Source organism: Lipotes vexillifer, unplaced genomic scaffold (genome assembly GCF_000442215.2).
Source record: "Lipotes vexillifer unplaced genomic scaffold, Lipotes_vexillifer_v1.1 scaffold548, whole genome shotgun sequence".
Classification (NCBI taxonomy): Eukaryota; Metazoa; Chordata; class Mammalia; order Artiodactyla; family Lipotidae; genus Lipotes; species Lipotes vexillifer.
In genome coordinates this window covers 907,837-934,097 of record NW_006789826.1, presented here as the reverse complement: position 1 = coordinate 934,097, position 26,261 = coordinate 907,837, and the positions used below count along the sequence as shown (strand labels likewise).

Below are 26,261 nucleotides of genomic sequence, written 5' to 3'. Positions count from 1 at the left end.
AAATACTCTGTTATGAAGTACCTATACAACCTAAAGTATTATAATGTTATTTTATTTATTTATTTTATTTTATTTTTATTTTTTATTTTTTTGTGGTACGCGGGCTTCTCACTGTTGTGGCCTCTCCCATTGCGTAGCACAGGCTCCGGACGCGCAGGCTCAGCGGCCATGGCTCACGGGCCCAGCCGCTCCATGGCATGTGGGATCTTCCCGGACTGGGGCACGAACCCGTGTCCCCTGCACTGGCAGGCAGACTCTCAATCACTGTGTTACCAGGGAAGCCCTATTTATTTATTTTAAATTTATTTTATTTATTTTATTTCTGGCCGTGCTGGGTCTTCACTGTTGTGCATGGGCTTTCTCTAGTTGTGGCGAGTGGGGGCTACTCTTCATTGTGGTGCACAGGATTCTCATTGCAGTGTCTTCTCTTGTTGCGGAGCAGGGGCTCTAGGCGCACAGGCTTCACTAGTTGTGGCACACGGGCTCAGTAGTTGTGGCTTGTGGGCTCTAGAGAGCAGGCTCAGTAGTTGTGGCGCATGGGCTTAGTTGCTCTGTGGCATGTGGGATCTTCCCAGACCAGGGCTCAAATCCACATCCCCTGTACTAGCAGGTGGATTCTTCACCACTGTGCCACCAGGGAAGCCCAAAAGTAGTAAATGATATTTTAAAGAGGACTTGGACAAATTGTAAATGTATATTGCAAACAGAAGGGCAACAACTAAATAAAAATTTTAAAAGAAGAATAGTTGATATGCTCAGAAAAGATAAGAAATAGAGTCATATAAAAAGACTAAGACAAAAGAAGGCAGAAAAAGAGTAGAAGGAAAACAAGCAAGGGCAACTAACAGAAAATATAACAAATAGAGTAGATAATAATCCAACTATATCGACAAGTACTTTAAATGCCAACAGTCTAAAATACACCAATTAAAACACACAGAATGTTAGAGTGAATTAAAAAGGAAAAGAAAAAAAGACCCAATTGTATGATGCCTACAAGAAATCCACTTTCAATATAAAGACAGAGTAATACTAAGCAAAAGAAAGCAGGAGTAACTATATTAAATTTCAGACAAAGCAGACTTAAGAGCAAAAGAAGTTATCAGGAATAAAGAGGAGCATTACATAATGATAAAGGAGTCGATTCTCCAAGAAGTCATAACAAGCTTTAATGTGTATACGTCTAAAAACGGAGTCTCCACTATTACAGTTGGAGACTTCAAGACCCCTCTAACATTAATTGACAGATGCAATAAGAAGAAACCAGTGAGAACATACAGCACCATCAATCAACTGGATCTAATTTATATCTATATTAATATTTCAACAACAGCAGAATACATCTTCTCAACTTCCCATGAAACATTCACCGAGACAGACCACAGTTACAGGCATAAAACACACCTAACAAATTTAAAAGAACAGAAATCATACAAAGTATGCTAATGGAATTAAACTAGAAATCAGTAACAGAAATATAGCTGGAAAACTGCAAAATACTTTTTAAATTTTTTTCTAAATAACACGTGGGTTAAACAAGAAGTCTAAAATAAATTTTTAAATATACTGAAGTACATAAAAATAAAAACACAATTTACCAAAGTATGTGGGATACAGCAAAACTATTGCTTAGGGGAAAATTACAGCACTGAATACACGTATTAGAAAAGAAGACCTAAAATCAATAACCTACGTGTCCACTTTAGGAAACCAGAAAAACAGCAAAGTAAGCAGGAGAATAATAAAAATTGGAACAGAAGTCAGAGATATTGAAAATGGGAAATCAAGAGAAAGAAGTCAGTGAAACCGAAAACTGATTCTCTGAGAAGAACAATATAATTGGTAAGCCTCTAGCCAGGTTAACTAAGGAAAAAATTACTAATAACAGAAATGAAGGATGGGACATCACTATTGCTCCCCAAAGCATTAAAAGCATAGTAAAGGAATATATGAACAGCTCTATGCCAATAAATTTTATATTCTAGATGAAATGAACCAATAATTTGAAAGACACAATCTACCAAAACTCACACAATGAGAAATAGATAATCTGAATAGGCCCAAATCTATTAAAGAAAATGAATCAATAATAGCATTCCAAAACAGAAAGCACCAGGCCCAGATGGCTTTACTGGTGAATTCCACCAGACATTTAAGGAAGAAATTGTACCAGTTCTCTACAATCTCTTCCAGAAAATACAAAGAGACAAGACTACTTCCTAACTCATTCTATAAGGCCAGCATTACTCTTAATACCAAAACCAGACAACTGATCTTCAACAACAGAGCAAAGGCACTGTGGTACGAAAGGGAAAGACTTCAACAAATGCTGCTTAACAAGCGGACACAGACATGCCAGGAAAAAAAAAATTCAAATCTAGATACAGACCTTACACACGTCACAAAAATTAACTCAAAATGGATCATAGACCTAAGGGCAAAATGCAAAACTAAAAAACTCCTGGAAGATAACAAGGAAGAAAACCCAGGTGATCTTGGGCTTGACAATGACACCAAAATCACAATCTGGAAAAAAGAAATGGTGTGCTTGTGAAAGAAGATGGAGTTGATTAAAATTAAAAACTTCAGCTCTGCAAAAGACACCATTAAGAGAACAAAAAGACAAGCCAGACTGGAGAAAATCTTATAAAACACATCTGATAAAGGACTCGTATACAACATATACAAAGAAACCCTAAAACTCAACAATAAGAAAACAAAAAGCCCAATTAAAAAAATGACCAAAAGATCTGAACAGATACATCACCAAAGAGAAGACACAGATGGCAAATAAGTATATGAAAAGATTATCAACATCATATTTCAATAGAGAATGGCAAATTAAAACAACCATGGGATACCATACATACTTATCAGAATGAAAAAATCCATAACAATGACAATGCCAAATGCTGGTGAGGATATGGAAAAACAAACTCGCATTCATTGCTTGTGGGAATGCAAGATCATACAGCCACTTTTCAAGACAGTTTGGAAGTTTCTTACAAAAGCAAACATACTCTTACCATACAATGAAGCAATCACACTCCTTGACATCTACCCAAAGAGGCTGAAAACTTATATTTACACCGAAACTTCCACATGAATGTTTATAGCTGCTTTATTCATAATTGTCAAAACTTGGAAGCAACCAAGATATCCCTCAGCAGGTGAATGGATAAATACACTGTGGTACATTCCAGACAATGGAGTATTGATCAGCACTAAAAAGAAATTAGGTATGAAGCCATGAAAATCCATAGAGCAAACTTAAATGCATATTACTAAGTGAAAGAAGCAAATATGAAAAGGCTACATACTGTATGTTTCCAACTTTGATGATATTCCGGAAAAGGTAAAACTATGGAGAGTTAAAAAATCAAGTGTTTGCTGCAGTTGGGGGTGGGAGTGGGCAATGAATAGGCAGAACACAGGATTTTTAAGACAGTGAAAGTTGTGTGTATGTGTATGTGTGTGTGTGTGTGTGTGCGTGCGTGCGTGTGTGTGTGTGTGTGTTCCTGTCAGATTCTCTGTGGGGCTTTATATGCCTCTTGTCTTTATCTCTCTTTCTCTGTGTCCCTGTCTGTGGGTCTATCAAACTGTGTTTTTTTCTTTTTTTTTTTGTGGTACGCAGGCCTCTCACTGTTGTGGCCTCTCCCGTTGTAGAGCACAGGCCCCGGACGCGCAGGCTCAGCAGCCATGGCTCACGGGCCCAGCCACTCTGTGGCATGTGGGATCTTCCCGGACCGGGGCACGAACCCGTGTCCCCTGCGTCGGCAGGCGGACTCTCAACCACTGCGCCACCAGGGAAGCCCCAAACTGTGTTTTTGTTGGACTCTGTATCTCTGCTTGACAGACTGCCTGACTGACTCTCTCTCTCTCTCTGAGTTTATATACTTAAATATATATTTTTATTATTTCTATTTCCATTTTTGTGCATAGACAACGGTCTTGAAGGATATATAACAGGCTGTTAACCCTGGCTGGGCTGGGCAAAGTAGCAAGAGAAATGGGAAATTAATTGGTTTTTTTTTTTTGGCTGTGTTGGGTCTTCGTTTGGGCTTTCTCTAGCTGCGGGGAGCGGGGACTACCCTTTGTTGCGGTGCTCAAGGTGGTTGCTGCAGCAATAGCCCCTTCTTGCTCTCAGGCTCACACCTCAGAAGTAAGAGGACCTCACTCAATACGTGAGATCTCAGGAAAAGTCTCAGCCTTGCGACAGAAAGACTGTAAGGCTCTAACTGGCCAGACCTGAATGACGTGCATCTCGGGAGCTAGAAGTGAAGTCAGTTCCACAGTTACATGGACTAAGAAGAGAAAAAAGCTGGAACCTCAAAAACAAAAACAAAAAGCTCAAGGCTATTATATGAAGTAAATAGGAAGTAGGATAAATTGGTGGTAGCAGACACCAAAACATGACCAATACAATATCTACCCCAAAGTAGGGCCAATATCAAGCTATATTCATGAAGCTGAGTTTTTCAAGTTATATTAAATCTAGAACATAATGTAAAATTCCAATTCCTTTTTAGAAAACTCATGTTAAAGCCAGAGACAAATAACAAAAAAGCTTTCTGAAGTACAAAAATCATTCAATTCCTGTTACTACCCCAAGTATCTGTAAAAATGGACAGATCTTATGAGTGTATAACAGTTGTTATTAGAAAATCCCTTTATACACTAAAATGACCCCAAATCCCCAAATCGGAAGTCTGGTACCTGAAAACCTAGGAGTGAAATGAACTTAAACCCTATTAACAAGTCCAATAATGGAAGACAAGTCAGTAAAGTATTACGTTCACTAAAATAAACACTAAAGTCAGAACATTAAAAAAAGAGGATATCAATGCAACTTTCCACATCCTAAATTAAAAATGGTCAATAATTCCATTACCTTTATGACTCAGCATGTTTGGCTGCCAATTCCCACCTGTCCTACAGATACAGACTAACTTAAATGAAAAAACAAAATGTGTGTGACCTTTACTTTGCTCAGCAGAGCAGGTATTTCTCAATCTTCTTACATAACACTCTAGTGTCTTCAGATGTCACGTAAAGCCAATGAATCGACCTCTGTATAATTCAGCTATCTCTTTCTTGCTAAGCTCCTGAGTTCTGAAAGTGGTACTTTTCTTAGTTTCTTTCCTTTTTATGGTATTCTAATTTGGGTACATTTTATGTTAAGTAGGTTCTTGGCAACCCTCCTGCTGGTGACTGGTTTACAGATATGCAGGCATAAGTACATCTTCAAAGAGCCATGGGAAGCCAGGATGTCTCTCACCAGATATGAACAACTGCCTCTCCAAGCCATACTACAAGTGAGAATGAAACAGACAGTATGGCTAGCATAACTTGGGTCTTTGGTGACATCCTTAAGCCATTGAATCAACTTACCCTAAAGCCTGCCCAATCTCTGGACCTCTTCCTATGAAAGCTAAGAGACTTCCACACAGTTTAAACCATTCCAATTGGATTTTCTGTTACTCTGCTGAAATCACTCTAATATAAGTGAGATGGCTAATTTTATGTGTCAACTCAGCTACACTATAGTACCCAGATGATTGGTCAAAACCAGTCTAGATGTTGTGTAAAGGTATTTTTAGATTTAATTAACATTTAAATCAGTAGACTTTGAGGAGAGCTCAAATGTGGGTGGGCTTCATCCAATCATTTGAAGTCTTAAGAGAAAGGACTGAGGTCACTTACAGAAGAAGGAATTCTGCTCCACTGCCTTTGAACTCAAGACTGCAACATCAACTCCTGCCAGAATTTCCAACTTGCCAGTAGGCCTTACAAATGACAGACTTGTCAGCCTCTACAATCATGTGACCCAATTCCTTAAAATCAATCTCTCTGTATATATGTATATACCCTAATGGTTTTACTTCTTGAAGCAATAAGCTCAACAGTTTTCCTTAAGTTTATTACATTTTAAAGAACAAAATTTTTTTTTACAGATTTGATATATTAGTCAACAATAATAAATTGCACATATTCAGAAGGTATACTTTAAATAGTTTTCACACAGGTATACACTTGTGAGACTGTGGCTACAATTAAGATACTGAACACATCTATCACCCCAACAGGTTTCCTAGTACTTCCAGAATATATCTATCTGTAAAACAAAAATTGGAATAAACTTTATATATTCCTTTCTAAACTTTTTTCAGTTCATAATATAGAGGGTAAACAATTTTCCTTATTATCATTTAACTTTTACATAATTTTAATAGCTATATGGTATTCCACAGTAATAACATGCTATAATTCTGTTTAATAATTCTTTATTGTTAGATGGTTAAGTTGCTTCTAACATTTTGCTACTATAAGCAATGCTATGAAGAAGTCTCATAGCTACATCTATGTAAAGTCATGATTACTTTCTTATATGCTTCTAAAAATGGAATTGCTAATTTACAAGACATTACCTTCTAAGAAATAATAATTATAATATCAATGTCAATTACATACAGAGCATTTAGTATGTGCCACATACCCTACCATGCCCTTAAACACTCTCTGCAAGTTATACCAATTTTCACTCTCAAGCATTACATAAATATACCCATCTATGGTCTATACACTGACAAAGTTTTTTTAAAAAATCCTTGCCCTTCTCCAAATAAACCTCAATGTAATTCCAATCAAATCTCCACTGATAAGTTTTCACAGCTCATATCCATCTAAATGCATGAAAATACGCAAGATCTTCTCTTAACGGGGGAGAAGAGAGGAGACCCTTACCTACAGAAATTAAAAGGTAATATAAGGTTGCAATAATTGAAACAAAGTGATATGGCAGGAGGACATGCAAAAGGATCAGTAAAACTGGAGACCCCAGAACATATGGGAACTTGATTAAAGACAGCATAAGAGAATAAAATAAAAACAATTTAAATATCTAAAATTTCTGAACTAGAAGTTGAAAAAAATACAGAAAAACATTCTTGTAATTTTCCAAAAGGCTAAGCATCAGACAAACCACTTTCCCTCAAAAAGCCCCAAAACTGACAGAATGACCATATACAAGATTTAAATTAACAAAGAACATAGAAAAAGGGCAAGCAACAGAAAGGAGAAAAATTATCTATGATATGTGAAACACATGAAGCATTAATATCCGTATTTTAATAAATCTCTCCAGTTGGTAAGAAAATGCCAAAGGAAGAGGCACTTCACAGAAGAAATGGAAAAAACATGAAAAAAATATTTAACCTCACAAGTAATAATAAAAAAAGTATTAATTTCTCTTATGAGTTGGACAAAAACTGTAAAATCAATAATGTACTTTGATTCAATAAACTAGCCATTCACACAAAATTGTAATGAGTATGTAAACTGGTATGAGCTTTCTTATAAGTTAATTGGGCTATAATTAGTAACATAAAAAAGAATTGTATCATTTAACCTAACAACTCCACTTTTAAGAATGTATCCACAGGGCTTCCCTGGTGGTGCAGTGGTTAAGAATCCGCCTGCCAATGCAGGGGACACAGGTTCGATCCCTGGCCTGGGAAGATCCCACATACCGTGGAGCAACTAAGACCATGTGCCACAACTACTGAGCCTGCGCTCTAGACCCCACGAGCCACAACTACTGAGCCCACGCGCCACAACTACTGAAACCCGTGTGCCTAGAGCCCGCGCTCCACAGTGAGAAGCCATCACAATGAGAAGCCTGCACACTGCAACGGAGTAGCCCCCGCTCACTGCAACTAGAGAAAGCCTGTGTGCAGCAACGAAGACCCAACAAAGCCAAAAATAAAAACAAATAAATTAATTTTTAAAAAAAAGAATGTATCTACAGACTCAAAGAAATACACACAGATTTACATTTAATGATGTTTGATAAAGCACTGTTAATAAAAGCTAAAAACCAATAACCTAAAGACCCATTTACAGGGAAAGTCTAGTGAAATAAAATATATCCAAATTACAAAACTACAGGGACTTCCTTGATGGTCCAGTGATTAAGAATCCTTCTTCCAATGCAGGGGACATGGGTTCGATCCCGGGTCAGGGAACTAAGACCCCACATGCCACTGGGCAACTAAGCCCACGCGCTCTAGAGCCCACGCACCACAACTAGAGAGAAGGCCCACAAGGCGCAACGGAGAGCCCACATGCCACAATGAAAGATCCCACATGCCACAACTAAGACCTGATGCAGCCAAATAAATAAATAAATATTTAAAATAAGTAAATAAATTCACATTAGAATTTTGAAAAAAACAAACTACAAAACACTATCTTGCTTTTTTTAAATGGCTGCATGATACACAAAATGTCTATTTTACAGAACATTGCATATTATGTCCTCAGCTCTGTAAAAATTAATGATTAAACAAGGTGTATACTTGTTTTTCACAAAAAAATGTCTGAAAAGAAACTAAAGAAGAGGGAGCTGCTGGTGTCTCTTCATTGTTGGCCAAATGTCAGAGCATCTATGCATATGTCTCTCATCTACTCATTTATGTTTTTTATTTCTACATGTCCAGGGCTGTATTTCAACCAGATATGTTATTTTTATAATTCTAAAAAGTATCAGGTAAGAGAAGTTCTTTTAAAAACACTCCCTGTGGGCTTCCCTGGTGGCGCAGTGGTTGAGAGTCCGCCTGCCAATGCGGGGGGTGCGGGTTCGTGCCCCGGAAGTGATATGGCAGGAGGACATGCAAAAGGATCAGTAAAACTGGAGACCCCAGAACATATGGGAACTTGATTAAAGACAGCATAAGAGAATAAAATAAAAACAATTTAAATATCTAAAATTTCTGAACTAGAAGTTGAAAAAAATACAGAAAAACATTCTTGTAATTTTCCAAAAGGCTAAGCATCAGACAAACCACTTTCCCTCAAAAAGCCCCAAAACTGACAGAATGACCATATACAAGATTTAAATTAACAAAGAACATAGAAAAAGGGCAAGCAACAGAAAGGAGAAAAATTATCTATGATATGTGAAACACATGAAGCATTAATATCCGTATTTTAATAAATCTCTCCAGTTGGTAAGAAAATGCCAAAGGAAGAGGCACTTCACAGAAGAAATGGAAAAAACATGAAAAAAATATTTAACCTCACAAGTAATAATAAAAAAAGTATTAATTTCTCTTATGAGTTGGACAAAAACTGTAAAATCAATAATGTACTTTGATTCAATAAACTAGCCATTCACACAAAATTGTAATGAGTATGTAAACTGGTATGAGCTTTCTTATAAGTTAATTGGGCTATAATTAGTAACATAAAAAAGAATTGTATCATTTAACCTAACAACTCCACTTTTAAGAATGTATCCACAGGGCTTCCCTGGTGGTGCAGTGGTTAAGAATCCGCCTGCCAATGCAGGGGACACAGGTTCGATCCCTGGCCTGGGAAGATCCCACATACCGTGGAGCAACTAAGACCATGTGCCACAACTACTGAGCCTGCGCTCTAGACCCCACGAGCCACAACTACTGAGCCCACGCGCCACAACTACTGAAACCCGTGTGCCTAGAGCCCGCGCTCCACAGTGAGAAGCCATCACAATGAGAAGCCTGCACACTGCAACGGAGTAGCCCCCGCTCACTGCAACTAGAGAAAGCCTGTGTGCAGCAACGAAGACCCAACAAAGCCAAAAATAAAAACAAATAAATTAATTTTTAAAAAAAAGAATGTATCTACAGACTCAAAGAAATACACACAGATTTACATTTAATGATGTTTGATAAAGCACTGTTAATAAAAGCTAAAAACCAATAACCTAAAGACCCATTTACAGGGAAAGTCTAGTGAAATAAAATATATCCAAATTACAAAACTACAGGGACTTCCTTGATGGTCCAGTGATTAAGAATCCTTCTTCCAATGCAGGGGACATGGGTTCGATCCCGGGTCAGGGAACTAAGACCCCACATGCCACTGGGCAACTAAGCCCACGCGCTCTAGAGCCCACGCACCACAACTAGAGAGAAGGCCCACAAGGCGCAACGGAGAGCCCACATGCCACAATGAAAGATCCCACATGCCACAACTAAGACCTGATGCAGCCAAATAAATAAATAAATATTTAAAATAAGTAAATAAATTCACATTAGAATTTTGAAAAAAACAAACTACAAAACACTATCTTGCTTTTTTTAAATGGCTGCATGATACACAAAATGTCTATTTTACAGAACATTGCATATTATGTCCTCAGCTCTGTAAAAATTAATGATTAAACAAGGTGTATACTTGTTTTTCACAAAAAAATGTCTGAAAAGAAACTAAAGAAGAGGGAGCTGCTGGTGTCTCTTCATTGTTGGCCAAATGTCAGAGCATCTATGCATATGTCTCTCATCTACTCATTTATGTTTTTTATTTCTACATGTCCAGGGCTGTATTTCAACCAGATATGTTATTTTTATAATTCTAAAAAGTATCAGGTAAGAGAAGTTCTTTTAAAAACACTCCCTGTGGGCTTCCCTGGTGGCGCAGTGGTTGAGAGTCCGCCTGCCAATGCGGGGGGTGCGGGTTCGTGCCCCGGTCCGGGAAGATCCCGCGTGCCGCGGAGCGGCTGGGCCCGTGAGCCATGGCCGCTGGGCCTGCGCGTCCGGAGCCTGTGCTCCGCAGCGGGAGAGACCACAGCAGTGGGAGGCCTGCGTACAGCAAAAAAAAAAAAAACAAAAACAAAAACAAAAAAAAAACACTCCCCGTTTTTGACAGGTAAAAAATATGTTGTACTTAAATTATGTTTCCTTTAACTACAGTGAGGCTGAATATTTTTGCTAATATTTACTGGAAATTATCAGTTTTTTGTTCCTTGTTCATATCCTTTTCTGAGCTATAAAGGACTGTGCCTATGTATTAAAAAGGACATTTGCGCCACAGATATTTCTTTTTAACATGAGATACACCTCTAAAGGAATGACACATGGCATAATACCCTCCAAATTCTAACATCTGATTTTTAACAAAATTCTACACACAAACTAAAAGAAATAAGAAATCTGAAAGTCTTACGTAGTAACTGCATGATAGGTCAGCTATTATATTAAGTCTCTTCTATAACATATCATATTAAGAGTGCTAGTACATAGCACTCTAGAGTACTCTAGTACTCTAGTGCTAGCATATTAAGACATGCTAGTATGTAGGCTGACTTTATGGTAAGCATAAAGAATGGTAAACTACTACAGAGGTGAAAATACTTCACATATTATCTCATTTAAGCTTCACAATTACTCGAAAAGTATTATTATCTCCTTGTAACACACAAGGCACAGAGACGCTAAATAATTTGCCCATTATCACACACCTACGAAGTGGCAAAAGTGAAACAATCCCCCAGCCTGAGTGTCCCATCCTCTTTACGCCATGAAGAAAAAGGGGTTATTTGCTTCCTCAGAGAGGGCTCAAAAACCATAGGGCGATATAACAGCTGTCTTTTATTTCAGTGCCCTAAATGGTAATGATGCCTTAAGTGGTGCTCTGCCACTTCCACCCCTCACCACCTGCCTTTCCCCACCACAGAATTTAGCAGAATTCTTTCTCCTTATTGATGGTCATAGCACTCTATGGCTTCTGCAACTGGCATCTGTCCTACTGTCTGATATTAAGTTTCACTCTTCTGACTTCCTTTTCGCTGCCTGGGTTTGATCAACCAATGAACTCACTTTTTAACTTCTGGTGGGTTAACCGATCAATCACAGCTAGTCAGACGTGACAAGTTTTTCACCCTTCTTGACAACTTTTAGAAATAGAGACTACTTCTAAGCTTTCAGGAGAAAGTTTCTTTATTTTTAACTTCTGGGTCACCACCATTCCTGATATATGATATCCACAAAATAAAATTTCACTAAAGAACTAAAACTGAAATATTCATTTCTCCCAAACATCCACACTTTCTGCTTAATTATAAAAAAAATTATACAATTGATCTATTTCTGCCCTCACAATCAATCTACCACCAAGCTATAATAACAGTAAACTTTACTGTGTGCTTACTATGTGCAATATTCTAACCTAAGTGCTTCACACAGTTTATCTCATTTGATACAACAAACCTATGAGTTAGGTACTGTTATTCCATTTTCCAGATGAGGAAAACAGAGAGCACGTAATAGTGGAAGAAGCAAGGATTCCAACTATACTCTTAACCATTATACATAGATCCCATTACTATTACCTTATAACATCTGACCCAAAATAACATATTTCTTGTTCAGCTATTCAGGAAATATTGGCAGGGAAAAGGAACCCCCCGCCCCCTTCCATCTCCACTTACCCCTTACCTACTTCTCTACAGATTCCTTTTAAACTCCTGACAATCCTTTCACCATAGATCGTATCTCCTGACAGGCACCTACACATTCTGATCTATGTTCTTTACCTCTAAATTTCAACACATGATGCTAACTCTGTATTTCCTTGTAACCCAAAGGAGGAAGTCATTACTAGTTAAGATTTTAATTTTTTTCCTTTAAAAGCATTACTTGCTATAATTTATTGATGCAACTAAAGCACCTTCCTATAACTTTTAATGATCATGCAAAATTCACAATCATGAAAGGTTCATTTAGTTATTCTGGAACACACTACAATCTGTTTCATAAATATTTTTCTCCTCAATTCAACTCAACAAACACTTTTTGATCAGTAACCTAAGAAACACATGGAGAGCAAGAAAACCAGATGGCAGGATAGTTTTTATGTAAATCACTCAAAAGATGAACATTTGTACTAGGTAAAAAAAAAAAACATTTAAAATCAATTAAGAAAAACACTGACACTCTAATTTAAAAATGGGCAGAGGACACAAAAAGGTAATATATGGATAAAGAAATATAAATGGCCTCTACACAGAAAACTGTTCAGTCAACCTGCATAGTAATAAAAATAATTACTAAAAAGACTGAATACTATTTTTACTTACCAGATTGCCAAAGATCAAATAAAATCACTATAAACATTGGTCAAAACACACTATTTTTCTTTTTTGGAAAAAAGTGGAAGTTAATATTTTGGTTCCTCTGCATAGTATTTAAGGTCAAACATCATTTTTGGCCCTAACCTACCTTTCCAGCCTCATCTTCTATAAAAGACCCTGTCCCTCCCCACAATACTTATCCCTCTCAATTTATACAGTATTTTTATCAAAATTCTTGGGAGCTAGTTGGGGTTTTCTTGTCGTAAGTAACATCTTTAATGTATTCATAGTCATCCAACCATCACCACAATGAATTTTGAAAATTTTCATCACCTCAAAAAAACTTCATACCCAGTTAGCAGTCACTCTCCATTTCCAAGCCCCTCCCCAAGTCTCCTACAACCACCAATCTACTTTCTATCTCTCTCGATTTGCCTATTCTGGACATCTTATATAAACAGAATCATACAATACATCATCTTTTGTAACTGGCTTCTTTCACTTGGCATAATATTTTTAAGGCTCATCCATGTTGAAGCATATATCAATCAGTATTTCCTTTTCATTTTTAAAAGTCGTGGTAAAATAAAAATAAAATCTACCATCTTAACTATGTTTAAATGCACAGTTTAGTGGCATTAAGCTTATTTACACTGTAGTGCAACCATCACCACCATCTATTTCCAGAATTCTTTTCATCTTGCAAAAATGAAATTCTGCAACCATTAAACAATAAATACCTCCCCATTCTCGCCTCCCTCCCTGGTAACCACCATTCAACTTTCTGTCTCTATGAATCTGACTACATCAGGTACCTCACAGAAGTGAAATCACACAATATTGGTCCTTTTGTGACTGGCTTATTTCACTTAGTATAATGTCCTCAAGCTTCATCCATGTTGTAGCATATGTCAGAATCCTCTCCCTAAGACTGAATAATACTTTATTACATATAAATATTTTGCTTATCAATACATGAATCCAAGGACACTTGGGTTGCTTTCCCCTTTTCGGGTACTGTGAATAATGCTGCTATAAACATGGGGTACAAAAATCTCTTGAAGATGCTGCTTTCAATTCTTTTGAGTATAAACCCAAAGGTGGAAATGCTGGATCATATGGTATTGTAATTCTATTTTTTGAGGAATCACCGTTATCATTTTCCATAGCAGCTTTACTGTTGCAGATTCCCACTGGCAAAGAACTTATTTGTTTCCTGGTTTTTTTCCTGTTGTTTTTATTTTTACTTTTGTGATAATAGCCTAAATTTTTTTTTGCGTGGGGCTGCACTGGGTCTTTGTTGTTGCACATGGGTTTTGTCTAGTTGCAGCGAGCAGGGGCTACTCTTCATTGCAGTGCGCAGGCTTCTCACTGTGGTGGCTTCTCGTTGCGGAGCATGGGCTCCAGGCACGCGGGTTTCAGTACTTGTGGCGTGCGGGCTTCAGTAGTTGTGGCTCACAGGCTCTAGAGCGCAGGCTCAGTAGTTGTGGCACACAGGCTTAGTTGCTCTGCGGCATGTGGGATCTTCCCAGACCAGGGATCGAACCAGTGTCCGCTGCATTGGCAGGCGGATTCTTAACCACTGCACCACCAGGGAAGCCCAAGGTTGTAGTTTAGATCACTGTGATATGGGATTATATATAAACAAGATTGGCCATGAGTTGATAATTGTTAAAGGTGGGCAGTGGGTACAAGGAGTGTTATTTCATTATACCATTTTTAAATTTATGTATATGTTTGATATTTTACATACTTTTAAAATTACATAAAGCAAATAAACCTTTTTCTGCAAAAACCAATGTTGGAATTTTCATAATAGTTGCACTGAATCTGTAGATCACTTTGAGTAGTAGTGATATCTTAACACTATTAAGTCTTCTAATCCATAAACACAAATATCCGTAATTTATTGGTGTCATCCTTAACTCCTTGTTTTGTAATTTTCAGTGTACAATACTTTCATTCCCTTGATTCATTTATTCCAAAGTATTTTATTCTTTTTGATGCTATTGTAAATGGAACTGTTTTCTTCATTTCTTATTCAGATTTTTCACTGTTAAGAGTATAGAAACGCAACTGATTTTTGCATGTTAATTTTGTTTCCTGCTACTTTGCTGAATTCATTTATTAATCTAACTTTGTGTGTGTGTATGTGAAATCTTTAGGGTTTTTTACACATAAGACCATTGTGTCTATGAACAGACGGAATTTTATTTCTTCCTTTCTAATCTGGGCATCTATTCTTTGTCTTGCTTATTTGCTCTGGTAGGACTTCCAGCACTATTGTGAACAGAAGCAACAAAAGCAGGTACAGGTATCCCCCATTTCTGGAAAGTTTGCTTTATGCCACTTTGCTTTTATGACAGACCTACATCAGTACCTGTTTTCACTAACCAAAAGAAATCAGACGAATTTTGCTTTTACAAAAGAAAGGTAAAAAGCAAAAATAGCATTCAGTGTTGATTTTGCAGTGAGCTGTTATAGAGGCAGCATGTACCCTAAGCAGTGAGAGTGGCACTACCAAGCCCCTTCCCTGGCAACTACACTCAGCATCAAGCCATCATAACTTTGAACTGTGTCTGTGAGCACCTGTGCTTTATTTCAATTTATTTTGTGATTCCATTAGCAAGATGTGTCCTAAGGTAATTGCTTCCTCCCTTTATGCCATTTGAGCTTACAAAGGGTTTCACAAGAACACTCTACTTTCGGATAGCTTGGGAAAACTATATCCTTGTCTTCTACCTGACTTTAGAAAAGTTTTTAGTCTTTCACCACTAAGTATGATGTTAGCTGTGGACTCTTCATATATGGCCTTTAATATGTTGATGCAGTTTCCTTCTATTCCTAGTTTGTTGAGTGTTTTTATTATGAAAGTGTGTTAAACTTTGTCAAATGCTTTTTCTGTCTCTACTGAGATGATCATGTAGATTTTTCCCCTTCACTGTAATAAAGTAGTGTATTACACTGATTGATTTTCATATACTGAATCATCTTTGCATTCCAGGAATAAATCTCACTTGGTCATAATGTATAATCCTTTTAATACACTGCTGAATTTAGTCTGCTGAATATTCATCAGAAAAATTATTGGTCTATAGATTTCCTGTCTTGTAGTCTTTGCCTAGGTTACCAGAGTAATGCTGGCCCTACAGAATGAGTTTGAAGTGTTTTGGAACAGTCTGGAGAGGACTGGTGTTAATTCTTCATTAAAAGTTTGGTAGAATTCACCAGTAAGACCATCTGGTACTGGGCTTTTTTTTGTTGGAGATTTTTTATTACAGAGTCATCTCTTTACTGGTCTGTTCAGATTTTCTATTTCTTCATGATTCTTGGTAGGTTGTGTGTTTTTACAAATGTGTCCAGTTCATCTAAATTATCCAATTTGTTGGTGTAAGTACTTCAATCCTTTTAGTGGCAGAATAATATATTCAACTGTATGGATATACCAGATTTTGTTTATCTAATCATCAACTGATTGACATTTGGGTTGTTTACACTTTGGGACTACTGTGAATTATCCTGCTATGAACATTGGTATCAAGTTTTTGTGTGGACATGTTTTTATTTCTCTTGGATATATCCTTAAGAGTAGAAGTTCTAGGTCACATGGTATCTACACATAACATTTTGAGGAAATGTCAGGCTGTTTTCCAAAGTAGCTGTACCATTTTACAATCTCACCAGTGATGTATGAGTCTTCCAATCTCTCCACATCTTCCCCACCGCTTGTTAATACTTCTCCTTTTTATTATGGCCATCTGACAGTGTGTATAAGATGGTATCTCACTGTGGTTTTGATCTGCATTTCCCTAATGACTATGATACTGAACATCTTTTCATATGCTTATTGACCATTTGTATATCTTCTTTGGAGAAATGTCTTTTGAGATCCTTTGCTTACTTCTTAAACAGGCTATATTTTTTATTATACAGTTGTAAGAGTTCTTCATATATTATAGAGACAAGCCCCTTAGATACATGATTTATAAATATTTTCTCCCATTCTGAGTTGTCTTTTCACTTTCCCAATGGTGTCCACCAAAACACAAAAGTTTTAAATTTTGATGAAGTCCAATATATCTATTTTTTTCCTTTAGTTTCTGCTTTTTTTTGTCATAACTAAGAAGGCTTTGGAGGGACTTCCCTGGTGGTCCTGTGGTTAAGACGCCACACTCCCAATATAGGGGGCCTGGGTTCAATCCCTGGTCAGGGAACTAGATCCCGCATGCCACAACTAAGAGCTCGCATGCCGCAACTAGAAGATCCCACATGCCGCAACTAAGACCCGGCACAGCCAAATAAATAATAAAATTAATAAATATTTTCAAAAAGAAGAAAAAAAAAGAAGGCTTTGGCTAATCCAACATCATGAAAATTTACTCTTACATTTTTTTCTAAGAGTTTGTGATTTTAGCTCTTATATTTAGCTCGTTGATCCATTTTAGTTAATTACTGTGTATGATGTGAGAAAGGGATCCAATTTCATTCTTTTGCATGTGTATATCCACTTGACCCAGCATTGATTGTTGAAAAGTCTGTTCTTTTCCACTGACTTGTGCTGGTATCTTCATCAAAAATCAACTGACCATAAATATGAGGGTTGGTTTCTAAACCCTCAATTCTATTCCACTGATCTATATTTTCCTAAAGCCAGTCTTGATCATTCTAGTTTTGTAGTAAGATTTGAGATCACTATGTGTGAGTCCTCCAATTTTGTTTTTCTAAATTTTTTTGACAATTTTACCTCTTGAATTTTCATATGAATCTTAAGATCAGCTTGTCAGTTTCTGAAAAGAAGCTAGCTGGGATTCTGTGAGAGACTGCATTGAATATGTAGATCAATTTGGGGAGTAGTATGCATCTGATCCATGAACTTGTAATGTCTTTCCATTTATTTAGGTTTTCTTTAATTTTTTTTCAATGATATTTTGTAGCTTTCAAGGTACAAAACCTTACACTTCTTTTGTCAATTTACTCCTAGATATTTTATTCTTTTTAATGCTATTATAAATTAAAGTCTTCTTAATTTCACTTTAGATTGTTCACTGCTAGTGTACAGAACTACAACAGATTTATGTATATTGATTTTGTATCCTGCCACCTTGCTGAACTCATTTATTAGTTCTAAGAGTTTTTTAGTGGATTACATAGAATTTTCTATATTGTGTGTATGTACACACACACACACACACACACACACACACACACAAATTGATTAGAGATAGTTTTACTTCTTCCTTTCCAATTGGTTACCTTTTATTTCATTTTCTTACCTTATTTCCCTGGCAATGCTGAACAGAAGTGGCAAGAGCAGACATCCTTATTTTTCATAGAGGCCCTTTAACAAGTTGAGGCAGTTTCCTTCTATTCCTAGTCTGTTCTATTCCTGCCCTACATTTGAGAGTGTAAACTGGAGCATCCCTTCTAGAAAACAACTTGGTAATATGTGTTAAGAAATTGCAAAGTTCAAATCCTTTGACCTAATAATCCCATTTCTATAATCAATTTAAGGGAATAATCAGATGTGAATAAAAGTTTTATGCAAAAGGACATTAGAATGGAAGGAAATCTGGTTCCAGTGTCTATGGACTCACTGACTGCTAGGATTATATATGCTCATTATACAGGACCTTTATCACTCACTACTTCACTCACTGCTTCATTTCTCACCAAACCTATAATTCAGAATTGGTTAGGACTTTTTCTAGCATATAAAGTCCCTTGTTTGGTTAAAGGTATACGAATAGCTACAAATCACTGCTAGAATTTCCCAGTAGAACACTGCAATATAGAAAACAGCAGTTGAAAGGCCTGAAAGAACCTAAATATGCAACAATGGAGGAATGAAATATGGTCCATCCAAGTGACATATTATTCCAATAAAAAAGCATGTTATTAATGAAAGAAGCAGACCTCAGCTTGGGAATAAATAATCATAAATATGAGAGAAGACACATCAGGAAAAATATAGAAAATTTTAATAGTGATAATATCTGGGTCATTTTATTTTCCAAATTTGTAACAATAAACATCATTTTTATAATCAAGAAAAGAAAGTCTAACATTTTTCTTTCTCCTTCCCTGCCCCACTCAAAAAAAGTTACTAATTCTAAATAGTAGCACTACTGCACAAAAAGAAGGTATAGGATCTTAAAACTATGCATCCCTGGCCTAGAGCCTTAACTGGAAACTTCACATAAAATATCAGATACAAATAAATTGTACAACTGAGACTAAGTTTTATCTTTTACATGACAAAATGAATAACATAATATAGGCAGCCCCCAGTATATAAAAAATTTAAACTTACAAGTGACTTTCCATCCTGCCTCAACATGCTGCTGGAGGCCCCACCATCACAGGAAAATTTTATCTTTAATAAAATAACCTGCAAGTTCATTTCTTTTTTAAGGTAGGAAAAAAAAAAAAGAAGACACAGTACACAGTTGGTAGGTACAGACTCCTTAACAAAGTTCTCTTGCTTATTTGGTAGATCCCACAGCCTGCATTAAATTTTTTCTCTTTTTTTGAAACTCAACACCTACAACTGAAATCCTGGCAATTACGGATTAACAGAGTTAACAATAAGGGAAAACTTCTGGGCAGAAAAAAGCCTGTCATTCATATATTAGTCTGGTTTAGTTCTAGCAAGTACTGATCCACCTGGTTCCCAGAAACTCGGTTGAGTCGGGGACCAGATTTTTTTTTTTTACCTTGTGTATCTCAAGCACTATTCATTAGAACTTGCTGATTTGACGAAAACGTTCCAGCTGCACTATCCAAAATGCAGTCAGTAGTAATGTATAACTACAGAGCGCCTGAAATGTGGCTAATGCAACTGAGGAGCTGAACTTTTAATTTTATTTCATTTTAATTAATTTAAATTTAAATAAACATATTGCCTAGTGGCTACTGCATTGGCCAGCCCAAGTCTAGAACTGGCACAATAAACGAACAAATCGATCAACAATGCTCTCATCACAAAACCCACAAAATATTAGCAGTTCTATATTATGGGAATGAATTCAGATTTTTAAGAAGATGAGACAGGGAAGATAATTTTGAAGCAAGACTTTTTTTTTAGGGGATATGCCAATTTTTCACTGCCTCATAAAACACGTTATGACAATTATGAATTAGAATGGCCTCCTCTCTACTTATCCAAATAGCACCCATCTTTAACTTTCTATCTACTCCACAGAACATTCTCACCCTGTATTTCATTCATTCATTTATTCAAAATTTAATGATAACCTACTGTGTGCTGCACACTATGAACACAAAGTAGAATAAAACTCAGTCTCTGTCCTCAGGCAGGCACTTCAATAGGAATAAGAGATAAAAACATAATGACTAAGTTGAAATAGAAAATATCATTATAGAACTGTGTATAACATGGAATGCAAGCATAGGGGAGCACCATGTGAGCATCAAGAGACTATAGAGGAAGTGACATTTAAGACTGCTTCCCTCAACTATATAATGACACTCTACCATAAGCATTACTATAGAAAACTGTTTTATTGATTTTTAGAAAAATTCCAAATTAAAAGATTACTCAAATTCCCTCATTAAACAAACACTAGTATTGAGAGCATTACAGCTAACTTAATTTGTACAAAGTAATTTTAATACTGGTTTTCATTACCCAGGATATTATGTTAATTTTAAGTACCAAAATACTATTTTGTTTAGTGATACCATTATTTCAGTGTTTGTTTTTCATCTGAATACTAAATATTTACATTTTGATATGGAGATCAATGACTAACGTTTTACTTTATACTGCATATAACTGCAAAAGAAAAAGTGTCCTCTACCCAGAGAATTATAAACTGCATTAAAATTTTTCATTGAATATTATTACATTAATTCAGAAATCATTTTTCTGTAAATTCATAATCCTCAGTGGAAAGAAGAAAATAACAAAGCAAAGCTTCTGTTGCAAAATAATTAACAGTCTAGTTCAAAGACCTTATGAACAGGGAAGTATGAACACAAGACTACTGAAATTAATACAAGTAACTGCATCCCACGCAGAAACTGAAGACCTAGAGGTATAGGAAATGTTTTCTTATACCTCACACTAACAATAAAAAGACTGAGAAACAGAAAAAATAGTTCAAAGATTCCCTCAAAGAGAGTAAAATGAAATGGAACTGCTTGAAGATGAAAACATTAGGAAAAAAATTTAGAATTAGGTTGTCTGTCTCGCCTGCATTCCCTTGATTAATTCAGAGGAAGCTCCTTCAGCAGGTTTCTGCACAAAAATATACCCATGGTGAAACCACTTAACCATGTTTTCTTAAGGCCACTGTGGTGGAAAGTGGGAAGATTGGTCAGGTAAGACCTCACTAATGAATAAAGCAACATTCAGGCAGAGAGCTAGAGAACGAGAAATTTGCCTTTTAAATCGCGCGTGCGCGTGTGCGTGCGTGCGTGCGTGTGTGTGTGTGTTGGGGCTGGAGAGGTGTATGCCCAGTGTAAAGAAAGGCTTCAGGGCAGAGAAGTGCACTGGCATATCTGATGACTCAAACGAGCGATGTGGATGGAGTTTGGTGAGCAATGAGAAAAAATGATTGGGGTTGAGGTTGGAGAAATAAACAGGGATGTGATCACACAGATCAGGAAAACAGAGGTCCAGGGTATGTGGAGGAAAAGCAACTATATTAATTTGGCTATAGAACAAGATTAATGAAAAACAGTATTTGCACACCACCCTCATGCATAAAATCTTAATTTAATTCTCACTACACAGTAAGAGAAATAATGTTTCCCTTTAATGGGTAAAGAAATAACAGGCTCAGAAGGGCTAAAGGCCTTGCTGAAAAGCTAAGTCTCTAACCCCAGACATTCTAACCCAAGTCAAACAGGTAACCTTTCTACTACACAATAAGAAGTAGTGAAAAATAACATGAAAAAGACAAGCCCAGTTCAAAGTCAGACTAAGAAATATGGGCTTTATTATGGGGAAAAAACTAATGGAAGTTATATCAATTAAAAAGATGATTCTGATGATCTCCATAGGGCATACAGAATACTTTCAAACAGAGGTTCCTTCATAAAAAATGGTTACCATACATAACAACAATCATTTTTCTACTGTGTTCCCCAGAAGAATAAGATGGTGGATGTGTATAGCTGGGGATGGGAGGAGGCTAAGTACCATGTTCAATCAGAACATACCTACTTTTTAATCTGTCTTATGTTAGATTTAGGTTCAAAAAGAATTCTGCTCTTTGAAAACCACTGACTATAAGGGAGTCAACCTTAGTTCCAAAATGTTACTCTAAAGATCTAAAACCTGCTGGAGGTAGAGCATTTCTTTCACCCATCAAATACCCTATGTTAACTACTTTAAAAAGCACACTAATTTCTTTTCAGCTTTTTTTTTGCTAAAAGCCAAAAATATACCACTATAGATTATCAAAAGCAATTTCAGGTTAACATTTTTGCCGCCATACTTTTAGAAATAATACATATGCCTACCACAAAGTTTGCTTGTATGGTGAGGCATTATAACATTAAAAATGTAAGGTAAATATATTCTAATACTACTATAAACTGCTTCTCAATCACTAAAAAATAAAGACTAAAAATTATATATTGAGGCCCCCCCCCAAAAAATATTGCTAGTGAATATTTCATCTGTAATACCAATAAGTATGATGTTACCTAGGAGGATGGAAGGGGGAGGAAGGGATGGATTGGGAATTTGGGATTAGCAGATGCAAACTATTACAAATATAATGGATAAACAACAAGGTCCTACTTTATAGCACAGGGAACTATATTCAATATCCTGTGATAAACCATAATAGAAAAGAATATGAAAAAGAATATATATACATAAAACTGAATCACTTCGCTGTACAGCAGAAATTAATACAACATTGTAAATCAACTATAGTTTAATAAAATAAATTTTAAAAAGTTTAAGAGTTTGATATTAAGGCAATATTTTTAATGTACCTAATAAATCCTCAAATGGTCAATATCAAAATCTATAAGTTAGCAAAATCATGAATACACAGAATTGGTTATGTAAATATGCACACATACCTTTATCCTTCTTAAAATCCAAAGCATCTTCTTTATCAGTCACTATTTCCTTCATATTGATAATACTCTGGTGGGTAAGCTGCCGGAGAATTTTAATTTCTCGAATTGCTGTAATGGGAAAGCCTTCCTTTTCATTATCCAGGCGTACTTTTTTTAAGGCTACCATTTCTCCTATTAGAAAAGTAAATAAAATCAGGTTACCAGCTGACAAAACTAAGTAACATTTTAAATTTTTATTTTATTTTTTAATATTATTTTTATTTTTATTTTTTCTTTTCAGCTGCACCAGGTAGTCTGTGGGAATCTTAGTTCCCCAACCACGGATCAAATCCATGCCCCCTGCAGTAGAAGCATGGAGTATTAACCACTGGACCAGCAGGGAATTCCCTAAATTTTTATTTTAATTCATAATTTCAGTTCCTACCTCTTGAAATTACAAACCACAAAATATATTTTAGTTTCCAATATACCAAATTATAATATTTATGGTTCAAAAAGTCTCTGGTTAAATAAATTAAGGGATATTTATCAAACTACGGAATATTATACAACTGTTAAAAAGGATAAAGTAGGTCTATATGTACTGTTATTTTATACTAAGATATATTAAATGAAAAAAGCTAGATAACGAAGAGTAGATATATTACACTGCCATTTTTTAAAAAGTGAAGAGGGGAGGCTAAATATACCTAATATGCTTATACATGCATAAAATCTCTCTGAACAGATGAGAAAACTCTGGACATTGTGCAGATAAGAAAATATGCTCAGATATATTAACCTGTCCAAAGATGCCCAGTTACCCAGTAGTAAAACTGGGATTCAAAATCTGGTTTAGCTCTCTCAAAACTATGTGCTCTTCCCACAACACTAAATGGCCTCATAATTTCCATATGAGTGAGTTTTGTATCAGATAATCTAAATATTGAAACACACACAAATCCTATTATAAGAAAAATTCACTGTAACGGAAGTTTGTTCATTCCACTTCTTTGTAGGGGAAAAAGAAGGAATTCTGTACTTACAAATTTTCCAAAGGAAGGACGTTTTTCCTTTTAATCATTAAAAATTACTTGATTTTTTAAATAGAAATCTAAAATGTATGATTCCTTGTTTTATAATTTAATCTCTTTTGATAACGCAGAATCATCATGATAAATATTACTTTATTGCTGCATGCTATAACTGCCTTCAGAGTTTCTATGCATAAGGTAGCCTCGCTTATACTAAGTGCCCTCAAACACCTATTCTATTTTATCTATTGGTTTACTTCAACAAGAAATTATAAATAAAGATTAAACACTGACTCTAAGCACTAATTATTAGTAAAATACATGGCGTCTAACACAGTTACTTTTTCCTCTGCCCCAAGGCCTTTTAAAACTTTCTCTCAGGGGACTTCCCTGGCGGCCCAGTGGTTAAGAATCTGCCTTCTGGGGCTTCCCTGGTGGCACGGTGGTTAAGAATCCCCCTGCCAATGCAGGGGACATGGGTTCGAGCCCTGCTCCGGGAAGATGCCACATGCCACGGAGCAACTAAGTCCATGCACCACAGCCACTGAGCCTGCGCTCTAGGACCCGCGAGCCACGACTCCTGAAGCCCACGCACCTACAGCCCATGCTCCGCAACAAGAGAAGCCACCGCAATGAGAAGCCCGCGCAGCACAACGAAGAGTAGCCCCTCTCGTCGCAACTAGAGAAAGCCCACGCGCAGCAACCAAGACCCGATGCAGCCAAAAATAAATAAATAAAATAAATAAATTTATTAAATACAAAAAAAAGAAGGAGAATCCGCCTTCCAAATGGGGAACTAAGATCCCACATGCCATGGGGCAACTGAGCCCGCATGCCCCAACTACTGAGCCTGTGTGCTCTGGAGCCTGCACACCACAACTAGAGAGCCCGTGTGCCACAACTACTGAGCTCACACGCTCTGGAGTCTGTGCGCCACAACCAGAGACAAGCCTGCGTGCCACAACAAAGAGCCCATGCGCCACAATGAAAGATCCCATATGCTGCAACAAAGATCCCAATGCAGCCAAAAAAAAAAAAAACAAAAGAAAAAACCATGTATGTATATACACCCCATTACATGTACTCATATCTTACATAAGTGCATACATAAAATGAAACAAAAAACAAGATGAAACAATACCATGATAAATTCGAATTTAACTTTTTTTTTCTGAAAATTCCTCAAGTTATACATTAGAAGAGAAACATGAATTGAGCACATTCCATAGGCCCAAAGATCCAAAGCATTTGGCATTCTTACCAGTGTCTTTATCCCTGGCCTTGTAAACTTGTCCATAGGTACCTTCTCCAATAATTCCGATGATATCAAATTTATCCACGCAGCGTTTTCCCCAGTCAATGTCTTTTTCTTTGATTTCACCATAGCGAGGCCCACATATTCTATCAAATATAGTTCTGAAGTTTTTATATACAATCAAGCAAAGTGAATAAACTGTTTAATACTCAATATCCACCCTCCATACCCAATCTTAAATCAATTATTTCCCCTCACCCTTGCATATTTGTGATCATCCAAGACAGGCAACACTGTGAGGTGGTATTATAAATTATCATGAAAGTCAAGGTATTTCTCCATACTGACTCTCCTTCTGTAGACTAACACTTAAAGTGGGAAAGAGAAGTAATAAAGTTTGTATGAAGGACTTTCAGAAATACAATATAATTTTTCAGCGAGGGGACAAAACCAACACCGGTTCAAAGATTCAAAGTTCTCTAAACAACCTCCAGAGTATTTTTTCATTCATTGACAATGTGTATATATTTATCTGCTTTCAAAAACCAGAAGTTTAACAATGAACATTACCAAAAATCTAACTATAAAGCGTATTGACAAATTTAGGCTTATGGCTAGATAAAATTATCTTAATGGAAGCACCAGAAAGATTTTTCAGTCTAAGACAGTATAAAAATATTAATATTATCAACCCTTAGGAATCTACACTTTAAGTATGTATTATATATAACAAATATTTGATATTGTTCAAAAAGATACGTAATTTTATAGTACCTTAATATTCTGGCAGGTAAGAGAATTTAAGTAAAGGAATAAAGCTACAATACTCAAGGAGAGACTACTTTTAAAGTTTCCTAGCTTTCTACTCCACACTAGAAAATCACCTCATATTCTTATACTAGACACTACCTGAAACAGCAATTCTAAAATCAGATCTAACTCAAAGTCTTACTTACACTTTCCCTTGGTTAAGCAGAAATAAAAAAAGGAATCATCATTCTCCCTCTGCCCTTAACTGATGAACAGGTTTCAAGGGAAA

General features: G+C 36.3%; 1 protein-coding gene across 1 annotated transcript in view; it reads right to left on the bottom strand.

Moving 5' to 3' along the window:
• CDK13 (cyclin dependent kinase 13) overlaps positions 1 to 26,261 on the bottom strand; it is a 114,750-nt gene that overhangs the window by 52,431 nt on the left and 36,058 nt on the right. The window contains exons 5-6 of the mRNA XM_007462849.1: positions 25,229 to 25,368; positions 22,955 to 23,125 (exon numbers count right to left, since the gene is read on the bottom strand). Coding sequence (XP_007462911.1) covers positions 22,955 to 23,125; positions 25,229 to 25,368 — 311 coding nt within the window. The remainder of the gene's footprint in view (positions 1 to 22,954; positions 23,126 to 25,228; positions 25,369 to 26,261) is intronic.